The 17,913-nt window shown below is 39.3% G+C and overlaps 1 protein-coding gene across 1 annotated transcript in view; it reads left to right on the top strand.

Moving 5' to 3' along the window:
• PLCH1 (phospholipase C eta 1) overlaps positions 1–17,032 on the top strand; it is a 247,255-nt gene extending 230,223 nt beyond the window's left edge. The window contains exons 16-23 of the mRNA XM_020988921.2: positions 3,020–3,199; positions 3,296–3,403; positions 4,660–4,784; positions 5,393–5,477; positions 8,303–8,449; positions 8,584–8,663; positions 11,220–11,580; positions 13,745–17,032. Coding sequence (XP_020844580.1) covers positions 3,020–3,199; positions 3,296–3,403; positions 4,660–4,784; positions 5,393–5,477; positions 8,303–8,449; positions 8,584–8,663; positions 11,220–11,580; positions 13,745–15,795 — 3,137 coding nt within the window. The 3' untranslated portion in view covers positions 15,796–17,032. The remainder of the gene's footprint in view (positions 1–3,019; positions 3,200–3,295; positions 3,404–4,659; positions 4,785–5,392; positions 5,478–8,302; positions 8,450–8,583; positions 8,664–11,219; positions 11,581–13,744) is intronic.
• Positions 17,033–17,913: the final 881 nt, after the last annotated feature.

Raw genomic sequence — 17,913 nt, 5'->3', positions numbered from 1 at the left:
GATGCTTATTTTACAGATGTGGAAACTGGGACCCAGTGAAGAAAAGTCACTAACCCACGTTCACATGGGCAATAAACAAGGGGTAGATGTGGGGTTCAAACTCCACCTGTCTGACTCTAACACAGTATTTCAGGAGGAATGTTGATGTGCTGAAAAGCCTGGCCCATAGGAGCGGAATCGGAATAGTGGTTCTTGAGTTAATTCTGTATGAAAACTCAAAGACGACCTTTAGCCTGGAGAAGAGACCAGATAGGGTGTGATTGGGAGGATGGGATGGTAAGGGCATTTAAACATCTGAAGAGCTTGGCTACCCTATCAGCTTGTGGTTTCAGTCCCATCACCTCCCCTTTATGGCTCCAGTCCTTGGTGTAAGACTTGTATACCACATAGGCTAGCATTCTTCTGTTCTCAAGGGTATGTGTAACTTCTTACTCTAGTCCCTGAGAAGCTCTGAGTTCGTCCTGGGCCTGCTGCTTCCTGATGGCCTCGATGGACACTGTGGGTTGGAGAAAACTCAGCTTTCATCTGGATAGCTCTGCCTGTCCTAGAACCTTGCCAGAACCGCTTCCTTTTTATCCAAGCAGCGCCACGTGCAAAGCTGATGGTTCATGACCAGAGTCGCCTTCACTGATCCCTTCCTTTTACCGTTAGATTGATATGTTGCTGTTTAGACTTGTTTGATCCTACGATTCAGATCGGTGCTTTTTCATAGACATACATGCAGACATGTATGTATATGAATATATGTATACAGACAGAGATATACATACACACACACTATATGTATACATATATACACATACCTATATATACACACACATACACACATACTACATATATACATATATACACATACCTATACACACACACAGATGCATACACATAGATATATACTATATATATACATATATACACAGACCTATATATATACACACACACAGAGATACATATACATACATACTATGTATATATATACATATATACACATACCTATATATACACACACATAGAGATACATACACATACACACATACTACATATATGCATATATACACATACACACAGAGAGACACATATATATATACATATATACTATATATACATATATACTATATATACATATATACACAGACCTATATATATACACACACAGAGAGATACATACTCATACACACATACTATATATATACATATATATAACACATACATATACACACACATAGAGATACATACACATACACACATACTATATATGTATATATACACATATGTACACATACATATATATATATACACACACGCGCATAGAGATACATACACATACACACACACACACACACAGATTATGTTCAGTCGTTTTTCAGTCATATCCAAAATGTGACCCCATTTTGGATTTTCTTGGTAATGATACTAGAGTGGTTTTCCATTTCCTTCTCCAACTCATTTTATAGATGAGGAAACTGAAGCAAACAGAGGTTAAATAACTTGCCTAGGGATCACACAGCTAGTAAGTGTCTGACCCTGGATTTGAACTCAGGTCTTCATGACTCTAGGCCAAATCCTCTATCTACTGCACCCACCTAGCTGGGTTAGATTAGAAGGCCTTTAAGGTATCTTCCAACTCTAAATTTATCATCCTTGAACCCTAGTTTCTACCCTTGCATACCTTGCATTCATCTTCAGATGAAGAGTCCATTCCTAACACATGGGTGGGGAGAGCTCTTTCCTCAACTCCCCTCCTCCAGCCATATCCCATAGGATTTCTTCCCTTTGGTGCTGATTTTGTCCTTTTCATTGTGATGAAATTGTGACAACTTAGCAAGAGAACAACAGTCTAATAATGCTCCCCAAAACAAGCTCAGGAACTGTCTTAAATATACCAAAAAGTGTGTTTGTGTGTGTGTGTCTGGAAATATCATTTCCACTAAATGCTATATGAAACCTAATCCTATTAGGTCTAATGGAAAGTAATGCTGGGCACTGTTCTGCTTTTGAACTTCATCTGTTTTTATTGCACAAGAAAATGGGCAAGGGATAATTAAAATGTGCTGTATTTTACGCACAGATGTGGCTCAGCTCTATTGGTAGACTAATTCATATGCATTTCTGTAAGAGGATAGGAAAGACAGAGAGAGAGAGAGAGAGAAGAGAGAGAGAGAGAGAGAGAGAGAGAGAGAGAGAGAGAGAGAGCGAGCGCCACACGGTCACTTAAAAATCCCTCAGTTTGGCTCCTTAGAGGTTATGTAAATCTGATCCCAGCATGCTCAGGCTACTGCTCATTAAAACTGGCAAGTCTGAGCATTCTTCAGAGGGTTTGAGGTCTATAGGATGTTTCAAAAATGCAGAAAAGCAGATCTGTATTCACCGCTTAGTTCATTTTACTTACTCCTGGTGACCTTAGTGGACACTGTGTGCTGCAGAAAGCTGTTTCTCATGAAGACCATGTACTAAGGTTGTAACCTACCAGTCATCTGGACAACCATGTATTACAAACCAGCAAATTAGATACTGTATCAGGTATTAGGGTCACAATGAGAAGAAAAATGAAGCAGTCTCTGACTTCAAGGAACTCATATTCGATTGATCAAGAAATAATAAGGTCGCAGATATGTAAATAGAAAATACATGCGAAGTACACATTATACATACACACATACACAGTAATCGGGAGGGGATGAGAAACTACAACCAGAAATCAGAAAAGGTCTTATGTAGGATGACCTGAGCTCAGCCTTGAAGGAAGCTAGGGACTCAAATGTAGAGGTGAGAAGTGAGGGCATGCCAGGCATAAGGGACAGCTTGTACAAAGGCTTGGAGGTGGGAGATGAGATATCGTATATGAGAAAAGAAGTATTTTGCCATAGCAGAGGGAATATCCATACTGATGAAATAATAGATTCTTGTAGCATTGAAATAAGGTATAAATTCTAAAATAAAATGTTCATGTTCTAAATGGTATCATTCTCTTGACATGGTTTCCCTATTTCCTTTTCCATTAAAAAAAAACAAAACAAAACAGGGACAACAGGAAATGTGTTATCCTTCAGTGAAACGAGAGCCCATCAGGTGGTCCAACAAAAGTCAGAGCAGTTCATGATTTATAACCAGAAGCAGCTGACCAGGATCTACCCGTCTGCCTACAGGATTGACTCCAGTAACTTCAACCCGCTGCCATATTGGAATGCTGGCTGCCAGCTAGGTGTGTGCTTCTCCTTTCCCCTGAAGGAAAACAGTTCTCCAGGATGCTAATTCATGTTGGCCTCTTCTCTAATTCCTCAACTTTCAAATCATACAGTTGCACTGAACTACCAATCCGAGGGGCGCATGATGCAGCTGAATCGGGCCAAATTCAAGATGAACGGCAACTGTGGCTATGTCCTCAAACCCCAGCAGATGTGTAAAGGTTTGCCTCTGTTTCCCATTTGATTCAATTTATTAACTGATTAAGTGTATGAAGCCCTGCACCAGGCACTTGAAATACAAAGGGAGAAATGAATCAGTCTTTTGAAAGAACTTGACCCATCCTTCTATAATTGGATATTAGGTGATAAGATTGTAGCGAGGATATTTACCCAGAGGTTCATGGATCCCCCAGGGATATATTTCAAGGGTGGAGGGAGGGCCAATGAACTCGAATTAGAAAAAGTTGCATCTTTATTTTCACTTATCTTTGGCTTCCTTTGTTATTTTATTTATTATTTTGTATTTTATTTTATGCATTTAAAAACATTCACCAGACTGAAAGAGGGGTCCAGGTAACAAAACGGTTAAGAGCCCTTGTGTTAGAGGCTGTGACTCTCATGATGATTACTTAGCATTAGTTTAGCATGAGGGAACGTTTGCCATGTTAAACAATGAATGTAGCTACAGAGAGTGGCCCAAAGTCTGAAAAGTCATTGTCTTGACCTGACCTTTAGTATATGTTATTGGGAAATTGACACTTAGAGCCCTGACGTCTCTCTTGGGAACCAGGGGATTACTATGAAACTCTCACCAGAGTGCTAAAAATGAGAAGATCAGAATGTTGGTGAGCTAGCTTAGCCCCACAGATGCCAATATTTGACAGTCCTAATAAAAGTGAGAAATATGTTGTGGATACAGACTCGAGGTTATAACACTGGTATTTGGGGTCCAACTCATTGAAGCTCCTTTTGTCGTTTCCAGATCAGATTTCTGTTGGTGTAGGGAAACAACTCTGAAAATGAATTTTGCTTATCTGTTCCTATTATATCTAGGTTAGAAAAGGGTGACTTTTTCTCAATTTAAAAAATCACTTCCCTCACTTGGTTCAATGCTTAAATACTAAAATCCAATTTATCTTTCTTTTTTCAAGCAATGTTTACAGTTGCATTTTTGATGATTAAATTGGGGAGGCATATTTAGAATGAATCCATTGTCCTGCCCTTTAGGCACTTAGCTTAATGGAAAAAAAAACAAAAACAAAAGCAAAAACTAAGGGCACGCAGGCCAGCTGGCACAGAGTGAGCCTGAAGAATAGTTACATGATAATGACTCTGAAGGAACTAACAGTGGTACCTCTGCATGTCATCTGCTGCCTCTGTCTGAACTGCTGCAGGACACAGGCGGCTTGAACTGACTGACATTGCCGTGACACTAACTTGAGTTTTTAAAATCTGCTTCCTTGCCATAAACATATAGGTACATTCAACCCTTTCTGTGGCGATCCACTGCCCGCCAACCCTAAAAAACAGCTCATTCTGAAAGTGATTAGCGGCCAGCAGCTCCCAAAACCACCAGACTCCATGCTAGGAGACCGTGGTGAGGTAAAGTATACAGTAAAGTAACGACAATTTTTATCGAGTTTAAATTACATTGGAATTGTCCCTGTGTTTTAAAAAGAATTCTCAATTTAGGATGATGCTTAGTAAGCAATCATCTATTAAGTATTTGCTGTATGCCAGGCATTATGCTAAGTACCAGAAATGCAAAGCAAATGGTTCCTTGTCCTTGAGGAGTTTACATTCTACTGGGAGACATGACATGAACACAAATGGGTAGAGACTAGATACTTATAGGATAGATGGAAGGTAACCTGAGAGCAGATACCATTAGCAGCTGGAAGGATGAACAGTATGTGTGTGTGTGTGTGTGTGTGTGAATATGAATATGAATGTCTGCGCCTTGCCAAAAAACAATGGGAAGGAGCCCAAGTGGTAGAACTCCTATTTGTGTTGGCCCTTTAGAAATTCTGAGTTTCAGAACTGAAAGGCAATGCAGCCGCCTTATGCCCTGTGAACCCTCATGTCCTGAGGCATCTGATTTCCAGCTTCCTGGCCACATTTTTTCAGATGCCCCAACACTAGCAAACAATTTAGAAGTCTCTGTGTCTTTACCAACGATAAACAATGTGGTGTTCTCTTTGTTTAAATAGATCATTGACCCATTTGTTGAAGTGGAAATCATTGGGCTTCCCATAGATTGTTGCAAAGAACAAACTCGAGTGGTGGATGACAATGGTAAGAGGCTCAGCTTTTATGGGTTGGAAGCAAGGTGTTCACAAATAGGGCTAAGCTGGAAGAGAAAATTGTTTCTGTTTGGGCAAAAAAAAGCATTGAGGACTATGCATTTCTGCCATCTCTGTTTTAGTGGTGGAAATTGGCTTAGCAAATCTGACTAGTTGGATGGCACTGTGGCTCTTCAGAATTTTGCCAGTGGAGAGGTTTAGTGAGAGGTATCTTGGGCACCATATCTTTTATTTCCTGTATTGTGCCAGAGGCTTCCCTGTGTCACTAATCCCTGATAGCTCCAAAGGGCCTGGAAAGTGCTCCTTCCCTTGGTCACCTGAAATACCAATGGTTGACATAGCCTGCCCAACCAGGCAAAGCACACTTCATGAACACGTGTGGACAGTTGAAGACCCACTTTTTCTGACATATTGCTCAAGGCATTCTGCCATTCCTTTCCCTGTACTGCTGTTCTTCTCACCTTTCACATATTAGCCTTGTGAATATGGTATTTTAGACCAGCTGGGTGCTGCAGTGAATACAGTAATGTACTTAGAGTCAGGAGCACCTGAGATTGAATCCTGCCTCAGATACTTAACTGGGCAAGTCATTGACCATTTCTCAGACTCAGTTTCATGATCTGTAAAATGGAGATAATTACAGCATCTACTTCAAAGAGCTGTTGTGAGGTTCAAATGAAATAACCTATGTAAGATACTTGATAAACTTTAAAGTGCTATGTGAATGTTTGTATTCACTCATTCTTTCATTTACCTGTCTAGTCATTCATTTATTCGTTCATGTATAGGTATACTTAGGTTGTTTATCTGCCTATCATCAATCTGTCCATCCATCCACATCTATCATTTATATATAACTTATCTATTATCTATCAGTCATCTATCTATCATCATCATCTATGTATTGTCTACATCTGTCTATTATCCATCTATGTAGCAACCATCTATAGATATTGATTGATAGATATAATTTATTCACCCATTCATCTATCATCTATCTTTGTATTACCTATCATCAAACAATCTTTTGTCTATGTATCAATTATCTACCCTTTATCTATCATCACTTATGCATTATCTATCACCTGTCAATTATCTATACATCTGTGTATCAACCATCTATGGATTTGGATTAATAGATGTCAATTATTTATCTATCTATCCACCTATTGATAGATCTAGGGCCAGATCTGTGATTTCATTGATATAGGAAGTTCCTAGTGAGGAGTTCCCTCTACCAATGCAGATCTAGTACCTTTACTGCCGCTATTGGTCTTATACAAGCTGCCTGGGACATAGAGGACTCAAGTGACTTACCCAGGGTCACACAGCCAAGATGAGTCCATTTTTACACCACATCACATCTTATCAATCAGTTTTAATAACCTCTCAAGACACTTATAGATTTGGGGTTAAAAGAGAGCCGTGATTTTTTTTTTGTTTTGCTTCTGTTTTGTCTGCTGGTTACTTGAAGAAAAAGAACTTGAGAACTCAAGAAGGTACATTAGAGCTCATGACTGATGGAAACATCGTATTTAAAAGTAACACATTTGCCTTCTTGTGTTCTTTTACAACGAGGCAAATCCCATTCCCCTTCCTTTTCAGCTTCAGCAGAATTGCTTGGTAGATTTTCACTAGGCCAAACAGAGATAATCACGGCTTTGAGACACCTCCTTTCTCCTTGGTTAGTCCTGTCACCTTAGTAACTTTCAATTTACCACTTGGACACCATTCCATCGGGTTAGTGATTAGTTCAAGATGGAAGGCAGATGCTCAAATGCATTCTGGAAGAGTTAAGAATGAAAAGACTAAATAGTTATTTATATCTTGGTGAAACCACCAAGAGTTAGCTTTCTTTTCCCTATATTACAACCTAAAAATGGCAACTGATTTTACTAAGACTTTATGTTTTAGTTAAATTCAAATCAACCCAGAAAATTTCAATGTCTCATTACCTCAATGAAGCCTCAGTGACCACTTGCATATGCCATAGAGAAAATTCTTTTTGCGCTTGGATGATTTCATGGGGGTCCCTTTCAACTCTCTAATTCTGGGGTTCTGTAAAATTCAGGGTCCAGCTTTTCTTTCTAGAGAATATTAGTGTAGATAGATAAACCTTTCCAAGTTTGCAGTTTATATACTAAAATCAAGAGATACACATAAAAAAATCTTTTTGTTATACTTTTTGATTTTTAGAAATTTAGAGATTCATATGACTTTTGAGTGCATGTAGCTCTATTTTTCTTTGCCATTACATATCTTGACTTCATGGTATACTAAATAATGATGCTCATAAATGGATTCATTGCATGCTTTCAGTCTTTGTTTCTGATCATGGGCATTTTCCATGAGAGATTTGAAGAACCTGGAAAATTGGCTTTTGAGGGTTTTTTTGGAGGTGTCACTTCATATGTCTTTGGTCACAGAGAGAGACCAAAGCTTTAGGAGCATTAGGGCTTACAGGGATTCTTTAGTATTTCCTTTGAGACAGTTGTCTGGGATTCTTTGTGGTCTACTCAAGACAAGTCTTTGTTTCACATCCTTTGAGAACTTGAGTTCATTGGACAATACAAAGCATTTTCTCTACTGTACAAGCCAGTGCTAGACATGAGCAGGGAATTGAGGGCATGAGAGAGGGTCCATTCTCTTGTCAATGGCTGGAGAAGGGTCTAGATTTCCTTTAGATGGTTGAAGATTTCATAGGATTATTACCTCATGAATAATTTCCATCATTTATGTCCTGATATTTTTGTCAATGTACTTTCAGTCAAATATTTTGGCCTTCTGATGTTCTCTCCTGTCTTGTGTTTCCCTGAGGATTTAACCCTGTTTGGGAAGAGACGCTGACGTTTACCATACACATGCCAGACATAGCTTTGGTTCGGTTTCTTGTTTGGGATCATGATCCCATTGGAAGAGACTTCGTTGGACAAAGAACGGTGACTTTCAGTAGCCTTGTGCCTGGTCAGTACAGCCCCACTCGGGGTATCTAAACTGATTGGTCCTCAATATAAAATATTGCTAATGAAGCATGTTATGTATAAAGAGGAGCAAAATACATAGAGTCACAATGACAAAACTTTCTGTTCTTTTATCAGGCTACCGTCATGTCTATTTGGAAGGGCTGACAGAAGCATCCATATTTGTTCATATAACAATCAATGAAATATATGGCAAGGTAGGTGTCAGTGTGAGACTTTGAAATCTTTATGGTATTGGCACTAATTACCCTTGTGAAGACACTGTTGTCATCCCAGATGCTTTCCAGAATGAGTTAATGAGAATAGCGTGTCAACACACCTAAAATTCTGTTCAGTTCAACAAAATACACATAAAGTCCCACTAGTTCGAGGCACTGTGCTAGGTGCCAAAAACAAAACAAGGTCCCTTCTGTTAAAGAACTTACACTCTATGGGGGAAAGCAATGTGTGTGCAAAATTAAATATGAAATATATAGTTATACAAAGTAATTTCAAGAAGAGAGCATTAATAACTTGGGGCATCAGGAAAAGGCCTCATGTAGGAGATGGTGCCTAAGCTATGCTTGAGAGAAGCCAAAGATTCTGTAAGGCAGGGCAAAAATAGATGACAGTCATAGGGGAGCAGCTGAGTAAAACCCAGGTGAAGTAAATGGAAAATTCCATGGGAAGCCAAGAAAATTGGGTCTCATATCGTGGTACCAGTTCACGAACTGTAGTAGATCAGTGTTATGCAAAAAGAAAAGGTACCATGATGTGGTGGGAGTAACATTGAAATAGGAAGAGGAAGTCATTGGTTTTAGCCACTATTTTCCCACTTATTAACCACATATTCTTAAGCAAGTCTCTCTGAGAAACAGTTTATTCATCCATTAAATAGGAATAAACTAGTCTACCTACTTCGCAGAGTCACTGGGAAAATCAAATCAGATATTCTGCATGAAAGTTCTTTTAAATTATTATGATATATACATATGTAAATATTATTATGCCCAATGCTATAAAGTCACCCTGTGCTCTAGAACTTAATATATCCCCAGGAAAAGTATGTTTTCAGCTGGATCCTCATTTTCTATTTGAACTGGCACTGTGGTTAATTCATTTGAGTTTTCTTTTAGCCCTTAAAAACCTAAACAAACATAGCAACAGCGAGCATAGATTTGGGCCCATGGAATTGTGCAGCCTTTGGTTACAGTCTCAATCCATTCAGAGAGGACCTGTGCCAAGCTATCACTTCTCTCTAATAGCTAAATAAAGGAAGGGCTGGAAAGACCTTTGGGAAGTTGAAATGGAATGGAAGAGCAAATGCCATGGGCGATGATATTCATCTCTATAGAAGCTTTCTTCCCTGTAGTTCGCAAGCTATTCTAAAAGCTTAGTTTGTTAGAGATCATTCCAAGTGAGAGTAAAATGAGGATTTGATTCTAGGATCTTTTCCCCCAACCACATTCGAATTCTAGGAAGGATTTGATTAAAAGGAACTCCAGGTAGGCTACGATGCAGCTTGGCACTGATGAAACTTTTTTTTTAACCATCTAATATTTGCTTGGTTATGAATGAGTTTTTGAGCATTGACTTATTCATTGCAATTTTGTCTCCAAAATAGTTGGTGTCTCCATCCCAGTACGATGCTAGTAAGGCAGTATTTGCTTCAAACTCTAGGAAATAATTGAGAAATCTGAAGAAATGAGCTTCCTTTCTATGACCAGTGCTTCTTTTCTTTGCTGTCCTAGTTCCCTGGATAAATTACTTCTTTTTCTTCATGTTGAAATAACATAAATACTAAGTTTCATGAAACTACTTGATAGTAAATCTCAGGATATTCTGGGATTCTAGGTTGGCCATATGGATGTCATTGCCCTTTGTCATGGATGGGGAAAAAAACCCCAAATAGAAATTTAATAATTCATGTTTGAGTCAGAGAGAGAGAGAGTACTCCCACTGACTTTCCATTCCTTTTCCAAAATACTATGTATTCATTTTGTTGAGTAATATAAGTATGATTGGAGACATGCTGTGACTTGAATGATGTTTCAGTGAGAATGTGTATTATACAATGTGCTGATATGAAGTTTCACATGAAAACGAAAATGAATGCAATATGGCTAAATTACAAACACTATTTAGGAGAAACACTTGTCCATGACATATATTTTTGTTCTTCTTGTGACGCTTTCTTGGATAAATTAGCCAAAAAATGTTTGTGTTTCTTTTTTTCCCCCCTGCAGTGGAGCCCTTTAATCCTCAATCCCAGTTATACCATATTGCATTTTCTAGGAGCTACGAAGGTAGTCTTTGTTAGCATGACATGTGGCTCTCACTCGCGGGGGCACAACTTTGTGAATGACATCAAAGCAGCCAGCATGAGCTAGTGTACCACTTCCTTCTATTTCTCCTTTCCAATTGTGAAACATTGGGCTGTTGCTTTGAAAGGGGGCTATTTCCCCAAGAACCCATTAGGGGCTTGGAAATGGGAAGCTCTTCTTAGACCAGCTGCCATTTTTGCTGTGGAAGCTCCTGGGAGGGCATTGCTGTAGAAGTAGACAGCTGTCATCATTGGGAGGAGCCAGTAACATGTGCATGACTGTGTGCTGGGCTGCTGTGGCTAGTATTTGTCTTCCTTGCTCATGAGTTTGCTCCAGTGGTTGTGAAATTTCTTTTTGGCTCCATCTTTTATAGTGCAGCTCCTTGATGGACAAGTTGTTGCCCTATGTCATATGCCTTAAATGTTTGGATTGTCTCCTTTATATCTGCAGAATAGACAACTGATAGGCCTGAGGGGCCTGTTCAATAAGAACCCCAAACACAGTTCTTCAGAAAACAATTCCCATTATGTCCGTAAGCGATCCATTGGTGATCGGATTCTGCGCCGCACAGCTAGTGCTCCAGCAAAGGGCCGAAAGAAGAGCAAAATGGGTTTCCAAGAAATGATGGAAATGAAGGACAGTGTGTCTGAGGTAACTGGCTCAAGAGAGAAAGATGGTGTTCTCCGAAGAACCACAAGAAGTTTACAAGCTCGCCCAGTTTCTATGCCTGTTGAGAAAAGTCTTCTGGGGGGATTGTCCCTCCCCACGCTTGAATCAGCCAAAGAAACTGAAGGCAAAGAAAATGCACTTGGTAAGATTCTTGGAGAGTTTTCATTGGTTTGGGATTTTGGTTAGTCAGGAATACACTTTAAAACTGGGTTTTTTGTTGTGCCAAAGTGATTGTTGAGTTCCCAATGTTGTTCTAAAGTCCTAGCAGTATATGGTCAAAAGTAAAAGGCTTTAAACAAGTTTATGTGCTAGTTTAGAGGTCCCCTATGTTTTTGTGGAGATGGGTCAATTTCTGTTTACCTAAAATCCTGAGACCAGTAGTGTCTATGAGTGGGGGCTTCAGGGGCAGCAAAGAAAGGGACTTGAAAGGTCTAGGAAGAGCCCAAGTAGCCTTGGGATATTTCAAATATAGAAGAAAGAGCCATAGGGCTGGAAAGAGAGTTATAAATGGAGTCTGTTCTTCCAGGCCACTTCTCAGCACATGTTTGTGGAGAATGGAGCAATACCAACAATTTCCACTTTACCAAGGACCAAGTTGAACTCCAAATTCCAGCTGTCAGGGGTCTCTGTTCTAGATAATCCTCAACTACTCCCCTTGTTGTCTCTAGAGCAACTGTAGCTTATGGTCATTTTCTAGGTGTCCTTTTTTAGCCCTGCTGTTGAAATGTGCAATCTGAAGCCTGATTCCTCAGAAACATTTTTCCCTCAAGTGTTCAGACCACCCTCAATTACATACTTTGTCACAAATGTGCTTCTGTATTGATTTTGGATGTGAGTCATTTTAAGGAGAAATAGGAGCCCTTAAAATCATTTTCTAAGGGAAAATGTTTTAAATATAAGAAATGCTTTACTAAGACATATAATTACAACATGATATGATATAATATATAATACATGATATGATGTAAGATACGCTGCAACATAATAAAATTGCATATAACTTAATCAGGAATTTTGGAGAGAAAGCCACAGAAAGGTGAGCTCTGGATTAGTTTCCAGCTTAGCAATATTAATGCTTTTTTCCAGATTAGGGACCTTTTTTATGAAAAATGCTCTTTTCATTCTCTTCTTAAAATGACAATATGAATCCCAGGCTTCCTGAATTATCAAATGACGAAGCCTGTTGGAAGACTTTTCACTTTTAGGTTATTGCTATGTGACATGTTTTGCTTTTTCTTCATTATGGGAGACAGTTTAACTGCAGATGAAAACTTGCAGTGGTATTTTGCTTCTTAAATGTCATATTCCTGCTGTTTGTTATGAGAAAGCATTTTTATGAAGAAAGAAAAGAGAATCAACAGTCATGTCCTATTTATCATCCTTTTTTATCATGATTCCAAAAATATTAAAAATGTTTTGGTGCTTTTAGGAAAGATCTCAATCAATAAATAGCTATTGAGCTCCCTCTGTATGAATAGCTCTATGCTAGATAAGTTCTAAGGATGCTTAAAAGGATGGAAAGGCAATATATGGCTTTACATTTTCCTGTATGTCTCTAACTTCTGGACATTATTAAAAATGCAATTCCAAATGTGATTTGTGCATTTTAAATATTCAAGAAACAACAGAGGTTTTAGCAAAGGAAGAAAAAAGACCATTCCCCTCTCTGTGTTCATATATATGTGTGTGTGTGTGTGTGTGTGTGTGTGTGTGTGTGTGTGTGTGTGTGTGTTTGTGTTTTAATGCAGAAATGTAAAAATGAATTTATGGAATCTGCCCATATGGATTTTTAAAAGCATCAGTTAAGTTAGATCTTTATAGGAAAAGGTACCTTTTTCAACCAAATGATAATATGTGTTGTTTTTAGTTAATCAGTGTATATCTTTGAGATCTTATAAAAGCATCTTCTGTCTGCGGATGTAATGATGTGTTGTTTAACAGAGCTGTCTTGTTCTGTTTTTATTACCATGCTTCTGTATAGTACAAATCTGAATAGGAAGCAGCCGCAGGTAATCCTAAATGTGCAAGTATGGTACCTCATTGACATTGACTTACAACCAGCATTATTACATCATGTGTTGATGTAATAGACGTGAAATGCAAAGTTGCGATGGCGTGCCTGCCAATCTATCTTTACCATTTATTCATTACATAGATATTCGCACAGTTCCATAAGTAAATTGTCACAGTTTTAACTAATTCTACATTCTCCATTTGTCTGTCTAAAGACAAAAAAAAAATTGATGTTTCCAGGTATGATGGGAGATGTCCTGGGTGACTAACTTATTGTTTGTTTCATTTGGCAGAAAATAAGGCCAATACAGAAAGTGGAAAATCCAATGCGAAAGAGCAAAGCTCAACAAATCTTGATAAAAAGCTTTCTTCACCCTCTGCAACTCTCCACAAAAATGGTAGCCAGGTGGATCCTGTTGTCTCTCTTGTTAATAATGCATCACCCTTAGAAGAAGAGTCAGGAGCCCTAAACTATCGTGGTGGGAAAGCCCAATTACATGTGCCCATTGACCTTCAGAAAAATCTGTCTCCCAAAAAACTCGTTTCATCAAGACAACAAATGGGTATTAAAACTTCCAGGGACCAATGCTGTACTATAAATGATATAGGAACAAGGGAAAATGGGAAGACTTTTCCTTCAGAAACAAAAAGAACATTGTTAGGAAATGCCTCTTCTCAGAGTGAGCTGGAGGTTCTTAACGTTAAGGAAGTCAATCGAGTGGCAAGCAATGTTATGACATCCTTTTCTTTGACAGATGTTTCTGCCATTTGCTCTGATGGGCATGACTTACATTCCACTGCAATTATGCAGGACTGTGAAATTTCACAACTTATTGACAATGTCACATTAACAAATGAGAGTGAACTTGGCAGTTCAATCTCAGCACTGATCAGCCAGTTTGATGCTACCAAGGATCACACAAACCTCAGAGCTGTTTCAAGACTTCAAGGTACCAGTGGTCAGACTTACAGTGTAATGTCAAGACATCCCTCCTTGCTCACTACTGACCTAAAAATACCCCTCAAAAATAACTTTTCTAAGTCAAAGCCTCTGTGGTCATCTCAGTATTCATCACCCGAGACAACTGTCCGCTCTAGCCCTGAGACAACGGAGTATTCCACTTACACCATCATTCATGAGGCAGCTCTCACTCCAGTCACTGGGCCCAAGTTCATGGATGAAGGTAATGGCAAGACCAAGTTCCATGCCTCAGAAAGTGGCATTGCTCGTCCATCTCCGTTAACTAAAAGTCCCCAGAAGAATTGTGGAAGGGGTTGGGAAAATGGTGCCATTTGTGGTATCTCCACTTCTAATGATTTGACAATAGATGATATAATTGATCACACCCTTTGTCAAAATTCTGGAGAGAGCAGTCTAGTAGAAGTTAATGAAGATTCACAAGATCTCTTGGTAACAACCCATGAATATAAGAGAGAGGATATGAGTCAACTTGCTTCCCCTTTGAAACTAAAGCACTGTTGGGAGATGGATTCACCCTGTCCAAGAAGCTCTGGAAATGGCTTCCTACATCCCTCTACCCTCAAACTTTCCAACCACATTCAAATGCTAAAAAACCGAAGCATTTCTTGTCCGGCTTATCAGAGTGCTGGCTTTGTATGTAATAATTATTTCCAATGTTCAAATCCCCCAAACAATGCAGCATGTCTACCCCTGGGGCCTAATCCTCAAGGTCTGCAGCAACCTGCACATCCTTCTTTACAAGCTCGGAAACAGCCTAGCCCTTGCAAATCCAAAAGCCTGGGAGATCTGACGTCGGATGATATCTCTTGCAATTTTGAGAGCAAATACCAGTGCATAAGTAAAAGCTTCATTACAGCCGGACTACGAGAAAAGAAGGGCATGACCTTCAAAGCAAAAGGGGTGGAGTCTGTGGATGCTCTGACTGAACAGCTCCGGAAACTCGTGTCCTTTGACCAGGAGGACAGCAGCCAAGTGCTGGGCCCAAGGCCGGACGAGAGGGAATGCCCCAAGGCGTTGGTCCGAAAGCTGTCCTCCCGAAGCCAGAGCCGTGTTCGCAACATTGCCAGCCGTGCCAAGGAAAGACAAGAAGCCGGCAAGCAGAGGGCTCTGCCCTCCAGCAGTGTTGGAGGAGTGGTCCTGAGAAACAAGCCCACTGCCTCTGCCCAGGTGGTGAACAGGCATTCCACTGGATCCTACATCGCAGGGTATCTGAATGACCTTGAAGGCCGTGGTATTCCCGAGGGGGCATGCACTTCTCTTTTCAGTGGCTACGTAGACCCGTTTTGTATGGATGACTCAGTCCTCCAGACTGAGCCAAGTGTAGAGGACAAACCAGAAATTTATTTCCTCTTGAGACTATAAATGGTGTAGACCTGTCTTTTCAGTGTGAACAAGGTATCCCGTAGAGCTCCAGATATTGCTTGTTTTTGTTGTGCTATCCTTGGCTCCAGCATGATTGAGAAGAGGATTTTTTGAGTTCCAGTACAGGTCTCCTTTGATTGAAGATGGTCCTCCTGTGGACAATTATGTAAATAGATGCTGTGTTATTTTCCCAAGGTTGCCTGAGTCTTTTTTCAATGTTGTAAAAATGTATCAGTCTTGGAATAGATGCATGCCTGCCATCAATGTGAAAGTTCCACATGGGCCAGATTCATAACCCATGTGCATTTGTAACTAAATGTTTCTCCCTCTGTGCACGCCTTCAGAATCGAGCAACCAATGTAATTCCTTGTCTGCTTCCTCGACCCCAAACTGTGGAGGTGTTCAGGCAAAAGTCTGAAAAAAAAATCTACTGTCTTTCTTTAAAATTTTTTTTCAGCTCTCCTAATTTTATTTTACTTTTCACGTTTGTTGAGGAGGACAGATACCTCTTTTGATTTCTATGAATGTTGTAATTTAGCATCTGAGGTAAAGGAGGAAAGCCAACTATCTTACCTTGGTTAGATTTTCACTTACCCTGATTCAGGGTGGGAGAGTTCCCACAAACTAGTGACTGGTTTTTGTGTTTTCTTTTGTTTTTCTTTTTCCATCTGTTTTGGAGTAGGAATGAGGAGGGGGGAAGGGAAAGAGAATGAAGATATTCTGTACATAAGGATAGGAAAATATTTGTTTTGCATAAATTTTGTTACATATTTTTGCTACAGGCTTTGTATGTGACGAACTCAATCACAAAGACATTTGCTGTACTTTGTAATTTTCAGACTAATTGGTTGATTGGAAGTACTAACTTTACAGGGAAAGGGGGGGCTTGAATTATACTGTAAGAGAAATAATAATAATAATAATAAAAGATAGCATAACAATTCCCAACATGTCAAAAAAGATTTTCTCAATAATATTGAAGGCCAAATGAACTGGTCATTAGAAATGGCTTCCCGTTATGGATCTATAACTTGGCTATATTTTTTAATACCAATATGCTTTGCTTTCACTGTGAACACATTTCTGATTGTATGTTCAAGATACCTCTTTTTTTTTTGGTAACATGAAATACAATGATATTCATGGAATTCATGAAAACGTAATTAAAAGAGATTTTTAAGCACTTGTATGAATTTGTTGAAATGGAAACAAATATAATTCTTGTTGAACTGTATAAGTGTTGATATTTTCCTCTTCATCTATTTTTTAATAGCCATCATTGTGTGAAAATCCTCTTACTTTTTTTTTTTTTGGTGAGGCAATTGGGATTAAGTGACTTGCCCAGAATCACACAGCTGGTAAGTGCTATGTGTCTGAGGTCAGATTTGGACTCAGGTCCTCCTGGCTCCAAGGGTGGTACTCTATCCACTGCGCCACCTAGCTGCCCCTGGGAGATAGTTTTAATGTAATTCTGAGCACTTTATTTTAGGGAGGGTGTGGACAAGTTGGAGACTATCCAGAAGAGAACAATCAAAATGGTGAAGGGCCTTGAAGATTTGTTGAATGAACTGGGGATCTTTTGACTGAGAAGAGAAGGCTTACAGGGATAGGATAGTTTTCTTAAAGTTGGTCTCACATGAAAAAAGGATTCAATTTATTCTTCCTGGCCCCAGAGGACACAACTAAGAAGAATAGGGGGAAGGTATAACGAAGAAAATTTAGGCTTGATATAAGGGAAAACTTCCAAACAATTAGAGTGATTGAAAAGTGGTATGGGCTGCCTAGAGAGTTAGCGAGTTTCCCCTCAGAGGAGGTCTTCAAAGAAAGGCAAATGAACACTCATTGGGGATGGTATAAAGGGGATTATTTTTCAAGTGTGGATTATATGTATTGTGATTCTTTGAACTGGGATACCATGGCCAATGTGGCTAGTTGGTCACTGGACAATTATATGAGGAAGTATGTTATAATGGATAGAGTGCCAGGCTTAGAGTAAGAATACCTGGATTTGAATCCCACCTCAGGCACTTGTCAGCTGTGTGAACCTGGGCAAGTCATTGAACCTTTCTAGACCTCAGTTTCTTTATCTGTAAAATGACCTCTGAGAACTTTCTCCAT

The sequence above is a fragment of the Phascolarctos cinereus genome, unplaced genomic scaffold (assembly GCF_003287225.1).
Source record: "Phascolarctos cinereus isolate Bilbo 61053 unplaced genomic scaffold, phaCin_HiC Scaffold_7;HRSCAF=346, whole genome shotgun sequence".
Taxonomy (NCBI): domain Eukaryota; kingdom Metazoa; phylum Chordata; class Mammalia; order Diprotodontia; family Phascolarctidae; genus Phascolarctos; species Phascolarctos cinereus.
This window is presented reverse-complemented; position numbering and strand designations above follow the sequence as displayed.